Consider the following 19961-nt stretch of genomic DNA (forward strand, 5'->3'; position numbering starts at 1 on the left):
GGAAAAGCAGACTCCCCCAGCTGAGCAGGGAGCCCGATGCGGGGCTCGATCCCAGGACCCTGGGACCATGACCCGAGCCGAAGGCAGACGCCCAATGACTGAGCCACCCAGGCGCCCCATCTAGTTTTTTTCTTTACCAGTGAGCCCTGTTCAGGGGATACAATATTCAGTGTTTTTCCCCTGAGGTATTTTAAGGTAGAGTTATTTCCATGTGACATTTTGCTAATTGAGGCTGGTTCCAGTGGGTCAGCTTACTTGAAGGTCTTGAAAAATGAACTCTTAAGTAAAATTTTTTGGGGGGGGTGAGTCCAGCAAAAGAGGAGCTGTATTGTGTATATTGGCAGGGGAAGACTTTCGTTCCTCTCCCCATTCAGAGTAATAGTGGAGTTTTTAAAGAACCCCCTTGTGAAACGCCGGTGGGGTATATTCAGCCAGAGTGTTTTGGTCTCTCTGTGGTGGACAGAATATTCAGGCATCAGTCATGCAGGGCTCTGTGGGGGCGGCGGGGGCGACCTGTGCGGCTTTGTCTGGGAAAGAAAGGGAATTGGTGAATGTCTTCCATGCACAAAGCCCAGCGCTGAGCCCTGAAGAAGGTTCCAAGATGTAGAGAGGTATTACGACTCCATTCTCAAAGCTTTTCTCCTTTCAGGAAACTGAATGATGAAATCTGTTCCAGCAAGATCTTTTCACCCATGACTCTTGGTTCTGCTTGGTGCTGGCTGAAGATGTGTTCGCGTGTGTGTGTGTGTGTGTGTGTGTGTGTGTGTGTGTAGGGGGAAAAGGGAGAGAAGGAGAGGAAGAGAGAAAATGAGAGAGAGAGTACATGTTTAGTGGCAGGCAGACTAGTACTATGAATGATGTTTATTGGATCCAAATTCCAGTTTGCTAAAGAGAGTCTTAATGTGACAAATTCAGGGAAGGACCTTCTGTGTGGAACAGCTCACTCTGAATATGCACGCCCATAAGGCACACCCCACCTCACAGCTCTAGGAGGGATCCAGAAGTGTCTGCCGCTCATATTTCTTTTGAAAACGTGACTCAGAGTTGAAGCCGAAGTTTGAAACTACACGGTATTTTGGGCAAGGCATACTCATATATATGGGTTTCACATATATAAATTGTGAAAAGTCTTGGAGTGATGACATCCTACTTGAAAAAACAAAATGGAAGGGCTTTTTTTTTTTTTTTTTTAATTTTTAAACAACCATTGCAGGTTCAAGAGACAAAATGCACATCATACTTTTGGGAGCAAAAATGTGGTTGGTATGCTGAACTTAAATAATATTGGTTAACTTGATTTTCCCCTATGGGCTCTGGCAAGTGCACACTGTAAGGTTCTATGTGCTAGCCAGGCCAGGAGGAACGACCCCCAGGACCCTGCAGAGAATATGGTCCTTGCAGACTGTCCCCAGGACCTGTGTGTTCTGCCTGCTCTGCATGCAAGGCACACTTCTAGACTCATCCAATATTACCATTTGGAGGAGCGGTCCCAACCTCCCATCCATATAGTGAATTCGCCCCTGTGGATCTTGGTTGCTATGAATCAAGATTGGCTTCCTGGGCATTAATGTTCCAGATGGGAACCTTAACAGTTTCCTGCTAAGCACTGGTGTCAGGAGGAGGAGTCCTTCCTTAGTGGCTCTGGGCCTTGCCTTTGTGCATTTAGCTTCTGTCCCAACCTACTAAGATCTGTTGGGATCTCGGTTCTTCTTTTTTTTTTTTTTAAAGATTTTTATTTATTTATTCATGAGAGACAGAGAGAGAGAGAGAGGCAGAGGGAGAAGCAGGCTCCCAAGGAGCAGAGAGCCCGATGCGGGGCTCGATCCCAGGACCCTGGGATCATGACCTGAGCCGAAGGCAGACGCCTAACCATCGGAGCCACCCAGGCGCCCAACGGATCTCAGTTCTTCTGTCTCACATCTTCATGCCTTGTCTGTGTCACTGCAGATGTGAAGCATCTGACAAGGTGTTTCTTGAATCCCCAAGTGGCCAACATGTGGACATCTGAAATGAGGGGACTGCGATTGGGTAAAGTCACTGTCAGCCTGGAGACGGGCTCTTCTTGGCTTGGTAAAGGACCCGGGTCTCAGCCCTGCTCCTCCTCAGTGTTTGTGGCAGTGACAAGGATGCGGATAGAGGGCATGCTGCTCAAATTTGGGCTGATGTATACAGTGATAGGACAGTGATGTGTATACTGGGAGACAGAGTCAGGAGACAGAGTCAGGATCCAAAGTCTTGACAGGCTGGAGTGATGGGCCAGGTCTAGAGGATGGGGATCAGTGCAGTCGATATCTCAGCATGCAGAGACATGGCTTCGTGATGGCACATGGGGAAAAGACTGGGTGGCCTTCACTGACCGCAAGTCTGTAGAGGTTAGCGGGGTGGGGTTTGGCTGCGTTCACACTCTGGAGGGAGGTGCGTGCTCCATGGGTGTGCTCAGACCAAGCTGGGAGAAGTGTGTAACCTGGCCTGTTGCATTTCTGTGGGAATCACATTGTATTTTTTCTTAACTGGTCACTGCCTGACCTTTGAGGCACAAGGGGCCCCATTCTCTACTATAGGGACACCCTCTTCGCCCCTGTTTCTCTCTCCTTCCATTATATCAGCCAAGCCTTTTGCTCAGTCCTGGTAGGCATTCTCCATCCTTATGGGGTACAGATCGAGGCCTGGGACACTGAAATCTTGTCCTCAAATTGGCATCATACGGTTATTTCCTCCTGCCAGAGTCAAAGTCTTCAGCTGGAATGGGAGCTGGACATGCAGCTGCATCCCCAGGTCTCAGATTCGTGGTCCCTGGAGGGGCTGTTTGGATTCTTCCTGACCCCATCCCTGGTGACTCGGCAGCTGCAGACAGGGGCTGGGGGGTGGGCGGGGGAGTGATGCATTTTGGCAGCGTCTCTCTGGGCCCTGGATCTGTGCCCTGGGAAGATTGCACGCTTCCTGGCCCAGCTTTCCTCCCCCGCCACCTTCCCTTCCACTCTCGCTACTCCGGGGCCTGACCTCTTGGGTCACCTCCCCCTGCCAGGAGCCGAGCACACCACCTCCCTGACATGTAGGAGGTCCGCTTCCATCTGGGCGAGGACGTCGGCGCTTGTTCTCGGAGGCCTGTTACCGGCATGGCACTTGCTTTTGGAAGCCACCAGTGAACTCAGCCAGTTCTGCCAAAGGAAGGCCCGGTTCTTCTCAGACTGTTTCCCACTGATGGAGGCAGGGAAACGGAACAGAGGTGACTTTGCACTCAGCCGCTGGGAGCCCCTGTGCCCCTGGTCAAATCACCTGCCCTCCTGTGTCTTGAAATGACACAACGGCACCCACCTCAAAATGAGACGAAGTGAGACTATTTTCACAAATACCACCTCACAGCTTGATCGCCTTCTTTCCTGGCTTTGCTTCCAGAGGGCCTCTCAAGACTCCTGTTGGGCGGTCGGAGGTGGTGCAGGAGAAACGCCTGCTCCAGGAGAGGGGTGGGGATTCGAGTGTCTCAGAGTTTCTTGCGTTCTGTAATCCTGGGACTCACATGCTTACTGGGCTCAGACTCTGGAATTCACCTCAGAATGTATGTGTTTGTGGAGGGAGGGGCGGGGGGGTTGCTGTGGGAGAGGATGCTAGAAGAGCGGTGCCGGTGGCTGGGGCACCTCAGACCTCAGCTGGGGAGCAGTGGGCCACTTCTGACCAGTTTGGTGTCTGTGAACTTGCTAGATTTTGACAGATCCCTGTTGCCTTGGAAGGGAGTGAGCTCCCCATCACTACAGGTATTTAAGTAGAGGCTGTAGGGCATCTGGCAGGGTTTTTGAGGTAGACGGACTGGATTAGGTGACTGAGAGGGGCTTTGCACGTGCTGGGCATTCATAATCGTGGGATGCCACAGCACGCACTTCCAAATTTCAAACAGCCATGGTGGTGCGCTTTGACCTGGGTGCACCCTTGCCGCAATGGAGGGAAAGGACTTGGATTGCAGCGGAGCTTGAGAATCAACTCTTGAATGATCAGAAATTTACTGAGGAGTAAAGATTTTGATAAAAAGAGATAAGTATAAAGTCTTCATTGTTTATCGGTAGTGAGTGGGATGAGGGGGTGGAGAGAATCTGCTGTTGCCCAGGGACTAAGGACCTTGAACTGCACAGGTGAGGTTGCTGAGGAAGCACCCTGTCCGGCTTAGGTCAGGTAGTGCAGCCCACCAGTCTTCCTTCCTTATTGCCCACACACCTGCGGTGGGGGATGGGCAGATGTGATAGAGACGCTGTTCTCAGCCTTAGGGAACTTCCTCCAAAATGCAACACCTCAGTGGGCCTGGGAGGAGAGGCAGAAGCCTGGGATAGGAATAAGACATAGGGCAAACATACCTCATTTTACCCAATCCGAATTTAAGCAGAGAAAAGAAAGCTCATTGGAGCTAATTAAATGTTTGTGGATGTGTTTAATAGTGTGGAGGCAGAGTCATGAATCTTCTGATCACAGAGAAGTGTTAAGTGGTGTGACAAAAGGAACCTTCAGAAGATTCCATGCACAGCAGGCTTAGGACAGTCCCGCCCTGCCACAGAAGGCAGCGGTTTGGGAGAAAATGTGGGTGGCCTGCTCTTCCAGCCGTAGGGCAGTTGCAGAGGGGCCCAGGAGAGAGCCAGCTGGGAGGTAAGAAAGCTTAATTGGGAAGTGGGATGACAGACACGGGTGGATGATCTTGGGACCCAGTAGAAGGGTGTCCAAGGAGTAGGCACAGGGAAGATGGAGGGTCAAAATCAGGGGTCTGCCGGTGGCTGTGGTGTGGTGTGGTGTAGACTTACATGGACCAAGGGCCGTCATCTTTATGAAAGCCAGGCTCTCCACGTACGGTTTGGACCCCATTCCTCTGTCTTCTCAAAGGGCTCGACTCCTGCAATTATCTCTCTCGTCTCCTCCATGGTCTTACCACTAGATGATTACCATAACCGAGCACACATGCTCCCATTTCTCCAATCTTTAAAAATTCTGCCCATACTTCCATATTCCCTCTCGCCATTGCCTTGCTCAAAGTGTCCTTTCCTGGTCTCTTCCTCTTCTCCCATCTGGTCCCCAAACCCATTACCGTGGTCCCTCCCACTCCACTGTACCTATCTTGTCAAGGTCGATGATGACCTCCTTGTTGCCACATCCAGTGGACCCTTCTCTGGCCTCATTTTATTCAATATCTCGGGAACATTGAAGGTAGTTGGCCACTCTCTTTGATGCTGAATCCTTCCATGACCCAATATTTCTCTTTTTTTGTTTATTCTTCTCTAAGTGATTACCGGTTTTAACCTCTTTGGCTTACTCCTTCTCTACTCACCTTCAGACGTTAGCATTATCGAGGGCCCCAGACAAAGCCCTGAAGTTTGTCACACTCTTTCTCTAGGGAGGGTCCTTTCAGGTAGGATGACTGTGAACACGTGAGTGTATGTCTGTATGAAAATGTCAACGATGATTTCCAAATCTCTGTCTTCAGCCTTAGACTGCCCTTCTGAGCTCCAGACTTGTGTATTAAATGGCCAACTCAAGCTCTGCATGGATGTCTCCTAGGCATCTCAGACTTCACATGCCTCAAACAGAATTATTGCCTCCCTGCCCTCTCTTCCTGCCAGGGCTGCCCATCCATGGCATTCCTTTATAGCCTGTTGCTCAATCCTAAACCCTAGAAATTGTCCTTGATTCCTCCCTTCTGCTCACCCATCAGCAAGTCTTGTAGGTTCTACTTAGCGTCCATTCAGTTCTCCCCTTCTCCACTGCCATCATCTTTGTCCAAGGAATCATCCCTTCTCTCCTGGATTAGTGCAACAGCCTTCCAACTGGTCTTTATGGTTCCATTCCTGCCCCCTTCTAATCCATTCTCCATGAAGCAGTCAAGGTTTGAGATATACCTGGTGGTTCTCTAACCCCTTGCCTGGGCCCACAGTGCTCTGCATGTCCTACCTCTTCCATTCTTCCTTCTCTTCCTCTCTCTCTGCTCTCTTCCTTGTCCACCTGGATTAGCCTCACTGACCCCTCCTTTCTGCAGACTCAACTTACCCTATATCACCCTACTTATTTCCTTTATATCACTTAGAACTTTAATTCTCTTGTTTACGAATTTATTTACTTATTATGGGTCTCCATTAGAATGAAACCTCCATAAATTTGAGGACCTTACCTTTCTTGTTCCTCATCATACCCGTAGCTCTTAGAATGGTTCCAGGCATATAGTAGGTGCTCAATAAATACATGTGGAATGTGTGGTCAGCTAAATATAAAGCACTGTATTCAGGGAGCTGTCTTCAGGTGACGACCCTAGGCTGCTCCCAGGCCCTACTCTTTTGTAACTGGATCTGTGTCTTTGCACATGGTTGCTCTTGGGCTCCAGGCCTGGCTTCTGCTCTGTGGTGTGTGGCAAGTCTCCTTAGGCCTTTAAAATTATGATTTTATGAATTCTAAAAGCAACAGAAGCAAATCACAACTACCAGCAACTAAATGTTATGGACTGTTTGCTAGGTGTGTTGGTGATCAGTTTATAGGAACTGTCTTGAGATGAAACCCATCGTTGTCTTGTGGTCATGTAGGATTTCCCCTGAGGTTTCCCTAGATGTGTTTGTTTTTGGTGAGAATAACTGGAGTTTGACACATACTCAAACTGCCTAGGAAATATACACAGAAGTAAGAAATCTTATCGTTAAGTTCACCTCCTACTTTCATATGGACATTTTAATTCCCATCTTACTTTTTTTTATTCTTATGTTAATCTCCATACATTACATCATTAGTTTTAGATGAAGTGTTCCATGATTCATTGTTTGTGCATAACACCCAGTGTTCCATGCAGAACGTGCCCTCCTCAATACCCACCACCAGGCTAACCCATCCTCCCACCCCCCTCCCCTCCAGAACCCTGTTTGTTTTTCAGAGTCCTTCATCTCTCATGGTTCGTCTACACCTCCGATTTCCCCCACTTCATTCTTCCCCTCCCGCTACCTTCTTCTTCTTCTTTTTTTTTTTTTTCTTAACATATATTGCATTATTTGTTTCAGAGGTACAGATCTGAGATTCAACAGTCTTGCACAATTCACAGCGCTTACCAGAGCACATACCCTCCCCAGTGTCTATCACCCAGTCAGCCCATCCCTCCCACCCCACCCCCCACTCCAGCAACCCTCACTTTGTTTCCTGAGATTAAGAATTCCTCATATCAGTGAGATCGTATGATACATATCTTTCTCTGTTTGACTTATTTCACTCAACATAATACCCTCCAGTTCCATCCACGCCGTTGCAAATGGCAAGATCTCATTCCTTTTGATGGCTGCATAATATTCCATTGTATATATATACCATCTCTTCTTTATCCATTCATCTGTCAATGGACATCTTGGCTCTTTCCACAGTTTGGCTATTGTGGACATTGCTGCTATAAACATCGGGGTGCACGTAGCCCTTTGGATCCCTACTTTTGTATCTTTGGGGTAAATACCCAGTAGTGCAATTGCTGGATCATATGGTAGCTCTATTTTCAACTTTTTGAGGAACCTCCATACAGTTTTCCAGAGTGGCTGCACCAGCTTGCATTCCCACCAACAGTGTAGGAGGGTTCCCCTTTCTCCGCATCCCCGCCAACATCTGTCGTTTCCTGACTTGTTAATTTTAGCCATTCTCACTGGTGTGAGGTGGTATCTCATTGAGGTTTTGATTTGGATTTCCCTGATGCTGAGCGATATTGAGCACTTTTTCATGTGTCTGTTGGCCATTTGGATGTCTTCTTTGGAAAAATGTCTGTTCATGTCTTCTGCCCATTTCTTGATTAGATTCTTTGTTCTTTGGGTGTTGAGTTTGATAAGTTCTTTATAGATTTTGGATACTAGCCCTTTATCTGATATGTCATTTGCAAATATCTTCTCCCGTTCCGTCGGTTATCTTTTGGTTTTGTTCACTGTTTCCTTTGCTTTGCAAAAGCTTTTTATCTTGATGAAGTCCCAAGAGTTCATTTTTGCCCTTGCTTCCCTTGACTTTGGCGATGTTTCTAGGAAGAAGTTGCTTCGGCTGAGGTCAAAGAGGTTGCTGCCTGTGTTCTCCTTTAGGATTTTGATGGACTCCTGTCTCACACTGAGGTCTTTGAACCATTTGGAGTCTATTTTTGTGTGTGGTGTAAGGAAATGGTCCAGTTTCATTCTTCTGCATGTGGCTATCCAATTTTCCCAACACCATTTGTTGAAGAGACTGTCTTTGTTCCATTGGACATTCTTTCCTGCTTTGTCAAAGATGAGTTGACCATAGAGTTGAGGGTCCATTTCTGGGCTCTCTATTCTGTTTCATTGATCTATGTGTCTGTTTTTGTGCCAGTACCATGCTGTCTTGATGATGACAGCTTTGTAATAGAGCTGGAAGTCCGGAATTGTGATGCCGCCAGCTTTGCTTTTCTTTTTCAACATTCCTCTGGCTATGCGGGGTCTTTTCTGGTTCCATACAAATTTTAGGATTATTTGTTCCATTTCTTTGAAAAAATTGGATGGTATTTTGATGGGGATTGCATTGAATGTGTAGATTGCTCTAGGTAGCATTGACATCTTCACAATATTTGTTCTTCCAATCCAGGAGCATGGAATGTTTTTCCATTTCTTTGTGTCTTCCTCAATTTCTTTCATGAGTATTTTCTAGTTTTCTGAGTACAGATCCTTTGTCTCTTTGGTTAGATTTATTCCTAGGTATCTTATGGTTTTGGGTGCAGTTGTAAATGGGATCGACTCCTTAATTTCTCTTTCTTCTGTCTTGTTGTTGGTGTATAGGAATGCCACTGACTTCTGTGCATTGATTTTATATCCTGCCACTTGACTGAATTCCTGTATGAGTTCTAGCAGTTTTGGGGTGGAGTCTTTTGGGTTTTCCACATAAAGTATCATATCATCTGCAAAGAGTGAGAGTTTGACTTCTTCTTTGCCAATTTGGATGCCTTTGATTTCTTTTTGTTGTCTGATTGCTGTGGCTAGGACTTCCAATACTATGTTGAAGAGCAGCGGTGATAGTGGACATCCCTGCCGCGTTCCTGACCTTAGGGGGAAAGTTCTCAGTTTTTCCCCATTGAGAATGATATTCGCTGTAGGTTTTTCATAGATGGCTTTTATGATATTGAGGTATGTACCCTCGATCCCTATACTCTGAAGAGTTTTGATCAAGAAAGGATGCTGTACTTTGTCAAAAGCTTTTTCTGCATCTATTGAGAGGATCATATGATTCTTGTTCTTTCTTTTGTTAATGTATTGTATCACATTGATTGATTTGCGGATGTTGAACCAACCTTGCAGCCCAGGGATAAATCCCACTTGGTTGTGGTGAATAATCCTTTAAATGTACTGTTGGATCCCATTGGCTAGTATTTTGGTGAGAATTTTTGCATCCATGTTCATCAGGGATATTGGTCTGTAGTTCTCCTTTTTGATGGGGTCTTTGTCTGGTTTTCGGATCAAGGTAATGCTGGCCTCATAAAATGAGTTTGGAAGTTTTCCTTCCATTTCTATTTTTTGGAACAGTTTCAGAAGAATAGGTATTAATTCTTCTTGAAATGTTTGGTAGAATTCCCCTGGGAAGCCATCTGGCCCTGGGCTTTTGTTTTTTGGGAGATTTTTGATGACTGCTCCAATTTCCTTAGTGGTTTTAGGTCTGTTCAGGTTTTCTATTTCATCCTGGTTCAGTTTTGGTAGTTGATACATCTCTAGGAATGCCTCCATTTCTTCCAGGTTATCTAATTTGCTGGCATAGAGTTGCTCATAATATGTTCTTATAATTGTTTGTATTTCTTTGGTGTTGGTTGTGATCTCTCCTCTTTCATTCATGATTTTGTTGATTTGGGTCATTTCTCTTCTCTTTTTGATAAGTCTGGCCAGGGGTTTTTCAATCTTGTTAATTCTTTCAAAGAACCAGCTCCTAGTTTCATTGATCTGTTCTACTGTTCTTTTAGTTTCTATTTCATTGATTTCTGCTCTGATCTTTATGATTTCTCTTCTGCTGCTGGGTTTAGGCTTTATTTGCTGTTCTTTCTCCAGCTCCTTTAGGTGTAGGGTTAGGTTGTGTACTTGAGACCTTTCTTGTTTCTTGAGAAAGGCTTGTATTGCTATATACTTTCCTCTTAGGACTGCCTTTGCTGCATCCCAAAGATTTTGAATAGTTGTGTTTTCATTTTCATTGGTTTCCATGTATTTTTTTAATTCTTCTTTAATTTCCTGGTTGACCCATTCATTCTTCCGTAGGATGCTCTTTAGCCTCCATGTATTTGAGTTCTTTCCGACTTTCCTCTTGTGATTGAATTCTAGTTTCAAAGCATTGTGGTCTGAAAATAGGCAGGGAATGATCCCAGTCTTTTGGAACCGGTTGAGACCTGATTTATGACCTAGGATGTGATCGATTCTGGAGAATGTTCCATGGGCACTAGAGAAGAATGTGTATTCCGTTGCTTTGGGATGGAATGTTCTGAATATGTCTGTGAAGTCCATTTGGTCCAGTGTGTCAATTAAGTCTTTATTTCCTTGTTGATCTTTTGCTTAGACGATCTGTCCATTTCAGTGAGGGGGGTGTTAAAGTCCCCCACTATTATTGTATTGTTGTCGATGTGTTTCTTTGCTTTTGTTATTAATTGCCTTATATAATTGGCTGCTCCCATGTTAGGGGCATAGATATTTACAATTGTTAGATCTTCTTGTTGGATAGACCCTTTAAGTAGGATATAATGTCCTTCCTCATCTCTTATTACAGTCTTTGGTTTAAAATCTAATTTGTCTGATATAAGGATTGCCACCCCAGCTTTCTTTTGGTGTCCATTAGCATGGTAAATGGTTTTCCACCCCCTCACTTTCAATCTGGGGGTGTCTTTGGTTCTAAAATGAGTTTCTTGCAGACAGCATATCGATGGGTCTTGTTTTTTAATCCAGTTTGATAGCCTGTGTCTTTTGATTGGGGCACTGAACCCATTTACATTCAGGGTAACTATTGAAAGATAGGAATTTAGTGCCATTGTATTGCCTGTAAGGTGACTGTTACCGTATATTGTCTGTGTTCCTTTCTGGTCTATGTTGCTTTTAGGCTCTCTCTTTGCTTAGAGGACCCCTTTCAAGATTTCCTGTAGGGTTGGTTTTGTGTTTGCAAATTCCTTTAGTTTTTGTTTGTCCTGGAGGCTTTTTATCTCTCCTTCAATTTTCAATGACAGCCTAGCGGGATATAGTATTCTTGGCTGCATATTTTTCTCGTTTAGTGCTCTGAATAGATCCTGCCAGTCCTTTCTGGCCTGCCAGGTCTCTGTGGATAGGTCTGTTGCCATTCTAATGTTTCTACCACTGTAGGTTACAGATCTCTTCTCCCCAGCTGCTTTCAGGATTTTCTCTTTGTCTATGAGACTCGTAAGTTTTACTATTAGACGTCGGGGTGTTGACCTCTTTTTATTGATTTTGAGAGGTGTTCTCTGTGCTTCCTGGATTTTCATGCCTGTTTCCTTCCCCAAATTAGGGAAGTTCTCTGCTATAATTTGCTCCATTATACCTTCTGCCCCTCTCTCTCTTTCTTCTTCTTCTGGGATCCCAATTATTCTAATGTTGTTTCGTCTTATGGTATCACTTATCTCTCGAATTCTGCCCTCGTGATCCAGTAGTTGTTTATCTCTCTTTTTCTCAGCTTCTTTATTTTCCATCATTTCATCTTCTATATTACTGATTCTCTCTTCTGCCTCATTTATTCTAGCAGTTAGCGCCCCCATTTTTGATTGCACCTCATTAATAGCCTTTTTGATTTCTACTTGGTTGGATTTTAGCTCTTTTACTTCTCCAGAAAGGGTTTCTCTAATAACTTCCATATTTTTTTCAAGCCCAGCTAGTATCTTTAAAGGGATGATTCTGAACTCTAGATCTGACATCGTACTAATGTCCGTATTGAGTAGGTCCCTGGCAGTCGGTACTACCTCTTGTTCTTTTTGTTGAGGTGATTTTTTCTGTCTTGTCATTTTGTGCAGAGGAGAATAGATTAATGAGAGAACAAAATGCTAGCAGAGTAACCACGTCCCCAGAAAATATACTCTAAACAAATCAGAAAAGACCTGAAGCAGTGGGAAAAGAAAGGGAAAGAGAGAAAAAAGAAAAAGAAAAAAAAGAAAAAGATAAAGATAAAAACAAAAACAAAACAGAACAACAACAAGAACAACAAAAAACCAGAATGTGATAAAATATGATCAGGCTGGTATATAGATCAGTGCCACACACTAGATTTGGGGTGTATTTTGGTCTTTTAGGAGAAAGTGCCTCCCAAAATTTTAAAGAAAGAAAAACTTATATATGTACAAAAATAAGGGTTGATATGATGACGGGATGGAATATGACTGTAAAGATGGAAATTATAAAACATTTTATAAAAGGAATTGATAAGTTGTTTGAAAAAAGAAAGAAGAGGATTTAAAAAAAGAAAAAAGAAAAAAAAAAGGGAGAGGATGTGATCAGGCAGGGAAATAGAAAACACCATATACTAGAGATTTAGGGTATATTTTAATCTGTTAGAAGAAACTATCTCAAAATTTTAAAGAGAGAACAACTTATATATATATAAGCCAAAAATACGGGTAACTACTATGAAGTGATAGAATATGACTCTAAAAATGAAAAATAAAAAAAAAATTTTTTTTTAAAAGGGATTGAAAAGATGTTGGTTGAAAAAGGGAAAAAAAAATTCAAAAAGGAAAAAAAAAGAAAAAAAGACCATTAAAAAAAATTAACTTTGAAAGACTAAAGAATCATGGTAAAAAAGCCGTGAATTCTAGGTGCAGTATTCCCCTAGCGCTGGAGTTCTGCCGTTCTCATTGATCGGTAGACTTGGTCTTGGCCGGCTGTTCTCGCTGATTTTCTGGGGAGGGGCCTGTTGCCGTGGTTTCCAAATGTCTCTGCCGGAGGCGGAATTGCCCCGCCCTTGCCCCCTCCCGGCTAAGTCATCTGCTCGGGTTTGCTCTCCAGGGCTTTTGTTCCCTGCGAGCTTTCCGTACAGCTTTGGAGGCCTCCCAATCTCCGCCCCGGAAGAGCCGAGAACTCGGGGCCCCGCTCCTCAGTGAGCCCCCAGAGAAAAGCCGTCAGTCACTCCCGTCTCCCCGGTCTCTGGCCGCACTCCGTGCTCACCCGCCTGTGACAGCGCGTTTCTATCTCTGGCACCCGACCCCGGGTGGAGTCTGCAAACCCAACAGATCCCTGCGGTGCCCTCCCGTGCGGCTCCCCCGGGGGGAGGAAGGGGAGTCTCCCCGGATCTGCCGCTTGTTGGGCCCCTGCTGGAGGAGCAGGGGCCCGACTGTGCCGCGGATCCCGGTTTATGGCCACCCCGAGCTGAGAGCCCGCGCCTGGGCTCCGCCTCTGTAGCTGGCTTCCCCAGTCCGTTACCTGGGAGCTCTGCCACACTCAGGCGCCCCCGGTCTTTCTTTGACCCCGAGGGTCCTGAGAACCCACTGTCCCGGAGGGTTCCACCCCCCGCTTAGCCACCAGAGTGACGTCCCTCGGCGGAGCTGACTTCTAAAAGTTCCGATTTTGTGCTCCGCGGCTCTATCACTTGCCAGAAGCGGCCGATGGAGGCCCCTCCCCCGCCGTGTATCCTCCCGAATATCGCCTCGGATTCACTTCTCCGCGTGTCCTACCTTCCAGAAAGTGGTCGCTTTTCTGATGAGAGAGTTGTTGCTCTTCTTTTCTTCGATCTCCTGTTGAGTTTGTAGGTGTTCAGAATGGTTTGATCCCTATCCAGCTGAATTCCTGAGAGGAGACGAAATCCAGGTCTCCTACTCCTCTGCCATCTTGCTCCGCTCCCCCCCCCTTTTTTTTTTTTAAGCCTGTTAAAATTTAAACATTGGAACAGCAGGTCAGAAAGCAGAAGCTAATCACCTATAGCTACAGTCCAGCCAGAGAGTCTGTGATTTTTTTTTTCCCTATGCAAATAACCACCGAGGAGTGAAAACATGAATACTGGAGAGATTTTTTGCTTTTTCTGGGATTTCATGTTGAGATCCATAAAGCGGCACTAAAACATGTGAGAGCCAGTTGTCTCTGTGGGGTCTGTGGTATTAGCTCCTCTCCCTTTTCCTTCCCAGGCCACTTATGGCAATAACCTTCAGCAACCATCAGAGTGCCAGCTGGCCATGTGTGATGGACACATTATGCACCTTCGACGGGGCCTGGCCAGACTTCCCTGCCAGACTCTTGACTCCTGGCACTGCGGCAGGCTGCAGGGGACCCTCCCCCCTGTAACTTCTGGAGCAAAGCTGCCCCCACAGAAGGCGGCATACTAGAGGAAACCTGCCCAAACACAGTGAGGTGACGGGCCTGTGTCAAGGCAGGCCTCGCTGCTCACCACACCGAACTCTTGCGGCTGATTGTCCTATTTTCCTCACTTCAGATCAGAGGAATCCAGACTCTAGCAAGAAGTGGTGATTACAGGTTGGAGGGATTATGGGGTGATTTATATTTTCTTTGTGTTCATCGGTATCTTCAAAGTTTTCTACAGTGAACATGCCTTTCTTTTGAAGTGCGGAAGAAATTTTGTTTCTCACTCTTTCACCAAACAAAAACAGGAAGGAAGGAAAGAAGGAGGGAAGGATGGGAAAGGAAGAAAGTCCTAGAAACAGTGGCTTTGCAACAACAGCCCTTAAGTTACCTGCACTGTAGCTGAATCGCTAGAAGGTTGTGGGCAGTGGGGAGGGGGCAGGTGTCAGGCAATCAATAATGTGTGTGCCATTTTGAGGTGGACCAGTGGGGTGTCCTAGCCCAACAGCGCCTCACACAGACTCCTGGTGTATCTCACCTTGGCCTTTACTAAACGAGGTCACTTTCCTTCTGGGGACAGCCGTTAGTCGGTGGGTGCTCTGGGAATCACTCTGCTTCGGGGACTACCTGTCAGGGGGTCCTCATGGGGCCTTATTTGTAACCAGATGACCTTGCCTTTCAGGCCACAGCAGAGAAGTCCCCCGGAGCCTACTTCCTTCCTGAGTTTGCACTCTCCCCCCAGGGAAGTTTTCTTGAAGACACAACGGGGGAGCAGTTCCTCACGTACCGCTATGACGACCAGGTAAGAACCTCCTGAAAGAGCCTCCCTTTGGCTTTGCCATCTGCCAATGGGCAGGAAACGGTTTCTCAAAAACAACTTGAAAATAATCATGTTTTCTTCCCCTTGGCACAACTAGTTCAATAAGCCATTGACTCTCTGGAAGGATCCCAAGACCTCTGGGCTGCCCATGCTTGCACATACCATTTCCTACACAGTGTGTGGTTATTGCTCTGGTCGGGGTGTCGGCTTGAGTCACTTTTTCTTATTTTTATCGGAAATCTGTGGTAGATTCGTTCATTTTAGTGATCACCAAATTTATCATCTGAAATTATCCAAGAGTACTGTTTTCTGATTAAGCCTCCCTCTCTTTGCCCTCCTGGCTTTTATTCCCTTTCTTTCACCAGTGCCAACATTGGTCTTTTTGCCCATTTTGCAGAAAGGAACAGGGTAGGTGTGCGTCCTCGCGCACTCATGCACGTGTGTGTGTGTTTCAGTTCCTTCATGGCAGCTCGCTGAGGACAAGGCTGTGCTTGGCTGAGGCACGGAAGCTGGGTACTCGGGACTGACTCCCTTCCACTCCCAGCTCACGCTGACGCCTTAACAGCGTGAAGGGTCGTGCATGTCTCTGAAATCACTCACCACTCATTGGAAGCAGAGCATGTCCACTCTGCCAAATGCAGAGGTTTCTAGCTGGTGGGGCCGGAGTTCAGGGGGTGGCCGGGTGGGACTGAAGGTGATGGAGGCCTTGGGTGGACCTGGCAGAGCCTGGCACATGCAGGGTCAGGTGCAGATGCGGAATGGGGCGAGAATGTCTTCTCAGGACACACAATGGGACACAGCAAGATGGGCCAGTGACCGAGGTGTCCTCTTCTGTGTGGTCAAGGCCCCACAGCAAGTTCGGGCCCGATTGCAGCAGGCTAGTTAGGGGGTGGGTGGTGCTTCTTGGGAGCGGCTGCTCTGGGACGGTTGCCGTGACAGCGTGTGCAGATGTGGGATGTGATAGCGGGGAGCAGGCCAGGCAGGCAGAGTGCTGGAGATGAGGTGGGAGAGTTACCAGGCTGGTGAAGGAGGGTGAGTCGGGTGCCGAGGTGGCAGGAGTGGTGGTCTGACCCCAGCACCCTGCATCCCAGCTCGGGGGGAGGCCCCATTCATTTCCATCCTTCAGGCTGCTGCTGAATGGCCTGCACTTGGGACGTTTGGCTCTGCACCTGGGGTTGGGGTGAGGGGCAGGCTGTGAACCCCGGGTCCCAGCTGTGGGCAGGGAGCTACCCAGGTGCTCAGGACAGTGGTAAGAGGAGACCGATTGTTTAGTAAAAAATCAACTTGCAATCACTTTTCCACGTATCTTGAAAAGTGCGTATGTGAGTTGTTGCTGTGGGGGGGCAGGGTCCAGCCCACGTTCACGTAATGGAGCCCAGTTAACACTTCCGATGGGCGTTGGGGCCTGGCTGCTAATGGGGTCTAAGCTATCATTAAGTTGCTTTTTACCCTTCTCCCCGGTGGATTTTTACAGGGCCTGTAATTTATGGCAGCTTTTAATCGAGAAATCAATGATCCAACAGGTTTTTGTGTGAGAACTTCAGGGAGCTAATTGAGAAGGCAGTAGAGGATAAAAGAGGGTGTCTGGAAAATCATGAGCCAGGTACTGTTTAATTAAAGAGTGCTTAATGCCTTCTCCAGGTTCTACGGATACGTTGTATTTATATTTAATATAATAACAATATGCAAGCTGCAAAAAGAGGAAAATAAGCCCCCTCAGCCTTTTCAAAAGGCCTAAAGCAGATCTTAGAAGGATGTGGCACGCTGTGGAAATCTTGTCCTAAGACACGGTGTTCCAAAAAGCCCCAGCGAACAGCACGTGAAAACATTCTGTGTCGTCCCCACTGTGTATTTCTTTCAAGGGGAAGGAATCAGGTCAGACTATAGGAAGTCAGTAATAGCACCTGCTTTCTGCTGGCAGAGGCAAAGAGAACAGGTTACGCAGGCCTTTGTACCCAACTGGGTGTATCTCCTGAATGAACTCCTGAATGAGCTAGAGAGAATCCAGCACCCCAGGCCTTGGTCCTCTTTCCTCTTAATGCTGAGCGTGCAGACCGCGTGATACTGGCAGGAGCCTCTCAGGCAGAGGGAAACCCAGCTTGAAAAATCCCCGGGTCCTGCAGCACACAATGAAATGTGAAGACCAGTTAAGAACAGAGGCTCTGGGGACGCCTGGGTGGCTCAGTCGTTAAGCGTCTGCCTTTGGCTCAGGTTGTGATCCCGGGGTCCTGGGATGGAGCCCCGCATCGGGCTCACTGCTCAGCGGGGAGCCTGCTTCTTGCCCTTCTTCTCCCCCTGCTTGTGTTCTCTCTCTCTCTGTCTCACAAGCTCTGGAGTCAGACTGCGTTGGTTTTGAATCGCTTTTCTGATGCTTGACTTCCTGGGTGACGCTGGGCACGCTGCTTCACCTCACTTCCTGAAGCGACTTCATGCTTCCTGTGTGAGGTGGAGACCTGGATGGTGTCCACCCCATGGAAATGTTTTAGGGATTAAAGGAGGCCATTCATGTAGTCTCTCTGCGTAGGGCCTGCTGCACGTAAGCACGTGATCTAGCTGTTGTTATGACTCATACGATTTACAAAGACCCCATTCAGAGAATCTCAGATATCCTTGTGCTGAAGGAAAGGAAGAGTATTCTCCACTGACATCAGGGACAATAATTTTTTATGGAGCGTTAGCATTCATATAGTAAAGTACACACATATCTGAACTTTTAAATACCTTCTTATGTTTGGAATCACCCGATTACAGAAACCCAGATCGAGAAACTGAGCATGTCCAACTCCTGGGAAGCTCCTTGTGTCCCCGCTGACGAAGTATCACCCCTCTGACTTCTGTCACTATCCTAGTTTTGCTTTTTATTTTTGATTTTACATAGATGGGGTCACACCGCACGTACCCATAGATCTCTGGCCTCTCTCAGACAGCATTATGTCTGAGAGATTGGACAAGTTGGCGCATCCAACATAACTTAGGGTTCAGTGTCCGTAAGTTGTATCTTTTGGAACAAATTGTCTCGTATTGGAACACAAGGCAGCAGCTGGGTGGGATGTGGAATTGTTCCCCGCACAGAAGTTCCCAGAGTGTCCCTAAAAGGTTTTCAGTGCCGTCCCTCTGCAGTCCACATCCGGAGAGCGGTGGGGACAGTTGTCTGGTGTTGCCCCATCACGTCCAGCGGCTGCTGGAATCCATAGATCCCAGCCTGGCCAGAAACAGGGCCAGGTCTGTGGGAGTGGCCGCCCGGGGCCAGGTACCTACCTGAGGCCTTCGCAGATGTGCGCGGCCGCCTGAAGCCAGAGCGACAGAGAGTGTGTACTGTCGAGGCAGCAGTCTGGTTCCTGAAGTTATAGGATCGGGACTGGCTGGCCAACGATTCTCCTTCCTGCAAAATCGAAGCCAGCAGGTGCAGGAGAGATACTTGTCTTCAGCAGAGCTCGTAGGACTTTCTAGAGTATTTTATCCTGGCCTACTTTCACGAAGACCTTTCAGGTCACTCTTCCGATGTCTCCTAGGTTAGGTGTCTGGAAAACTAATAACCCCAAGGCCAGTGAAGCACAGTTGTGATGTAGGCTGTTTAAGGAGTCGCATAAAAGGTGCAGCGGCTGGTGCCGACAGTAGGGCTGAAGCTGGCGGGGTTAACAGCGCAGCTCAGTGCAAACGGGACCCATCAGGCAGCCTTCGTCTTGCTTCTGCTACTAATTAGCTTGTAATTTAACAAAGGTTTTCAGCATCTTTGGACCTCAGATTCCTCATTTGTTTTGAAACACAAAGTGACTGGGTTTCATGATCTGAAAGCCTTCCACTCTGAAACAATCTGGTGGGTTTTTTTTTTTTTTTTTTGAAACTACGGATAGAATAGCATACCTTGCAGAGTGTTAATTGGATCATTCTGATCATCGAGGCGGTCTTGCCAGCCATGCAGTAAACTGTTACTTAGAGAATCATAGAATTTTACAGCTGGTGTAGACCTTGGCTCAAATGCCTCATTTTATGAATAGAAAAAAAAACACCAAAAAACCCAGAGACTCTGCATGTGCAAGTGACCAACTCAAGGACACCCAGACAGTTTGAAACAATGAAGACTATGGCACTCCGACCTCAGGCAGCTAGCTCCTTCTCTCAAGAGAATCACCCAGAAGATTATCTCCTTTCCTAAAAATCCTGCTTCCACCGTTGGTGTCAACAGAGTCTTGGAGACCTTGGTAGACCCAAGGGAAGGATTTCCTATTCCTGAGTTGCTTCCTTAGCTTGTTCTTTAACTTAGCTCCTTCAGGAGTTAAGAATGATCTCTGTCGATGGCATTTACAAGCATAATCATTATCGCACTAGGAATGATGTTTTTTTTCAAAGTCTGGGTGGAACATGGCGGCTCAAGTTAAAATGGCGCTGACTTCCCATTTAGCGAACGTGTCCCCACAGGGGCAGCCTCCTGACATTTGGTTGCTTCAGTCATACAAGGTAGTGGACGCGTGTTAGTTTGGGACGAGAGAAGGGCTTGTGGTCCAAAGACTTGATAGCCAGCCAGCCTTTGGGGTAAATTCCTTTGTCCTTTCTCATGGTGGTTTTGGAGTGGATCCCGCAGAGGACCTGTTCATGGCAAACAGCTGAATGTCGGCCGGTTCTAGGAAGCAGAGTCTTGAATTCTGCAGTTTGTTCTTGCTCCGTAGCCGATGGGGGCGGGCAGTTACTCTCGGCCTGTGTCTCTTTCTGGGAAAGAAGGTGGTGAGTCTTTCCATCCTCACCTCTAGTTCACTGAAGCTTTCAACTTGGGGCCTCAGAAGTTTATTATGGGGACTGATGTAAAAGTCTGTTCTAGGCTTAGCCTTTCTTGATTAGAAGTCATTTCTTTCTTTTTTTTTTTTTTTTCAAGTTAGCAAAACTCAGGGTGCATGAGTGGCTCAGTC

At 46.8% G+C, this 19961-nt stretch overlaps 1 protein-coding gene across 5 annotated transcripts in view; it reads left to right on the forward strand.

The window, feature by feature from the left end:
- Positions 1–19961, forward strand: part of ADAMTSL3 (ADAMTS like 3) — a 374681-nt gene that overhangs the window by 58340 nt on the left and 296380 nt on the right. For 4 of the 5 annotated variants that reach the window (XM_035024252.1, XM_035024249.1, XM_035024250.1 and 1 more), the window contains exon 3: positions 14920–15039. In XM_035024252.1, the coding sequence (XP_034880143.1) occupies positions 14920–15039 (120 nt within the window). Of the gene's footprint in view, positions 1–14919; positions 15040–19961 lie in introns of those variants that run through there. The other variant, XM_035024253.1, reaches the window with a different exon arrangement.

Source organism: Mirounga leonina, unplaced genomic scaffold, assembly GCF_011800145.1.
Source record: "Mirounga leonina isolate KUSES-001 unplaced genomic scaffold, KU_Mleo_1.0 Mir_178, whole genome shotgun sequence".
Taxonomy (NCBI): domain Eukaryota; kingdom Metazoa; phylum Chordata; class Mammalia; order Carnivora; family Phocidae; genus Mirounga; species Mirounga leonina.